Raw genomic sequence first — 1,348 nt, forward strand, 5'->3', positions numbered from 1 at the left:
GATGCCTTTTTTTCTTTTTTATTTTATTTTATAATTTTTTAATGAAGGGTAATTTGATAATAAAAAAATAAAATTGATAAAAAGGACGATTTTAAAACAAACTGAAACTTTGGGGACCATTTTGTAGCGAAAAAAAAGTTGGGGACGAAATCAATTTTTGACCTATCTACGTTGGGACCAAAATCATACTTAACCCTAAAAAAAATCCGAAACATATTTATTCTAAAGATAAAAAGAAAAATAGAACACATTCAATTCTAAGTATCTTGATCATAGATGTGTCAATTTTGAACCAGGAGACACACAAAATTTCACAAGTACAAGAAGAATATTCTTATTCTTTATTCATTGAGCCACTCCACAAACTTGTTCAAGTTCTGTGTAGATTTGCCATCTTTTGCAATGTTATTCATAATCGTATCCTTCATTTTCTTAGACCTTCCCTTTATATCTTCATCTCCAAAGAGTTGTTCCACCTTTTTGTTTATCTCCCAACGTGATATAATCCCTTTCTCATCTTCATCAAATCCCAAACCCACCTTCCAAACATCACAAATGTAAGTTTTGTCTACTAATTGATCAGCAAAATATGGCCAGCATAAAAAAGGTACACCATTGGACACACCATCTATAGTGGAATTCCAACCACAATGACTAATAAAACAAGCTACAGCAGGGTGTTTTAGCACCATTTGTTGGGGTGCCCATTTGACAATTTTACCCTTAGTGCATTTAAATTCATCAGGGTACTTATTATTTGTAACACTATTATTAAAATCTTCACGCACAACCCATAAAAAAGGTCTATTAGTAAGTTCAAGTCCAAGTGCTAGTTCTTTGAATTGGTTGGGATCAAAAACAGTGATGCTACCAAATGCAACATATATAACAGAACATGGTGGTTGTTGATTGAGCCAATTCAAACAAGAAATGTCTTCTTCCCAAAATTGTCCCAATGATCTAACATCTGCACTAGTCTCCTTCAAGAATGGTCCTATTGGTAGGATTTTTGGACATAAGGATAAGGCTCCATGTTCAAGTTCATTGGTTGTGTTGGAAAGCCACCAAGTTGTTAAATGTGACCATTTTACAGTCTTGGTAAGGTAATGATATATAAGCTTTTGCAAAGCTAAGTCACCAATGCAAGACCAAGGCAAACAAGCTATGTCCATATTAGGCATTTCTGGAGATAACTGAAATCTCCCTTTCCTAATAGGGAATCCTGCCACCAAGAAGTGTCACTTAGTTATAGTCAGAAAAATATAGTAGAAAATAATTATTAGAAGAATATTAGAGAGCTAACTTTTTTAACCAAGTAATCTTTTAAAAATTATTTTACTTTATCTTA

At 32.9% G+C, this 1,348-nt stretch overlaps 1 protein-coding gene across 1 annotated transcript in view; it reads right to left on the minus strand.

Annotated features, from left to right (window-relative positions):
* The window catches only part of LOC107635403 (UDP-glycosyltransferase 83A1-like), a 3,231-nt gene continuing 2,086 nt past the window's right edge, over positions 204-1,348 (minus strand). The window contains exon 2 of the mRNA XM_016338876.2: positions 204-1,222. Coding sequence (XP_016194362.1) covers positions 342-1,222 — 881 coding nt within the window. The 3' untranslated portion in view covers positions 204-341. The remainder of the gene's footprint in view (positions 1,223-1,348) is intronic.

Source organism: Arachis ipaensis, chromosome B04 (assembly GCF_000816755.2).
Source record: "Arachis ipaensis cultivar K30076 chromosome B04, Araip1.1, whole genome shotgun sequence".
Classification (NCBI taxonomy): domain Eukaryota; kingdom Viridiplantae; phylum Streptophyta; class Magnoliopsida; order Fabales; family Fabaceae; genus Arachis; species Arachis ipaensis.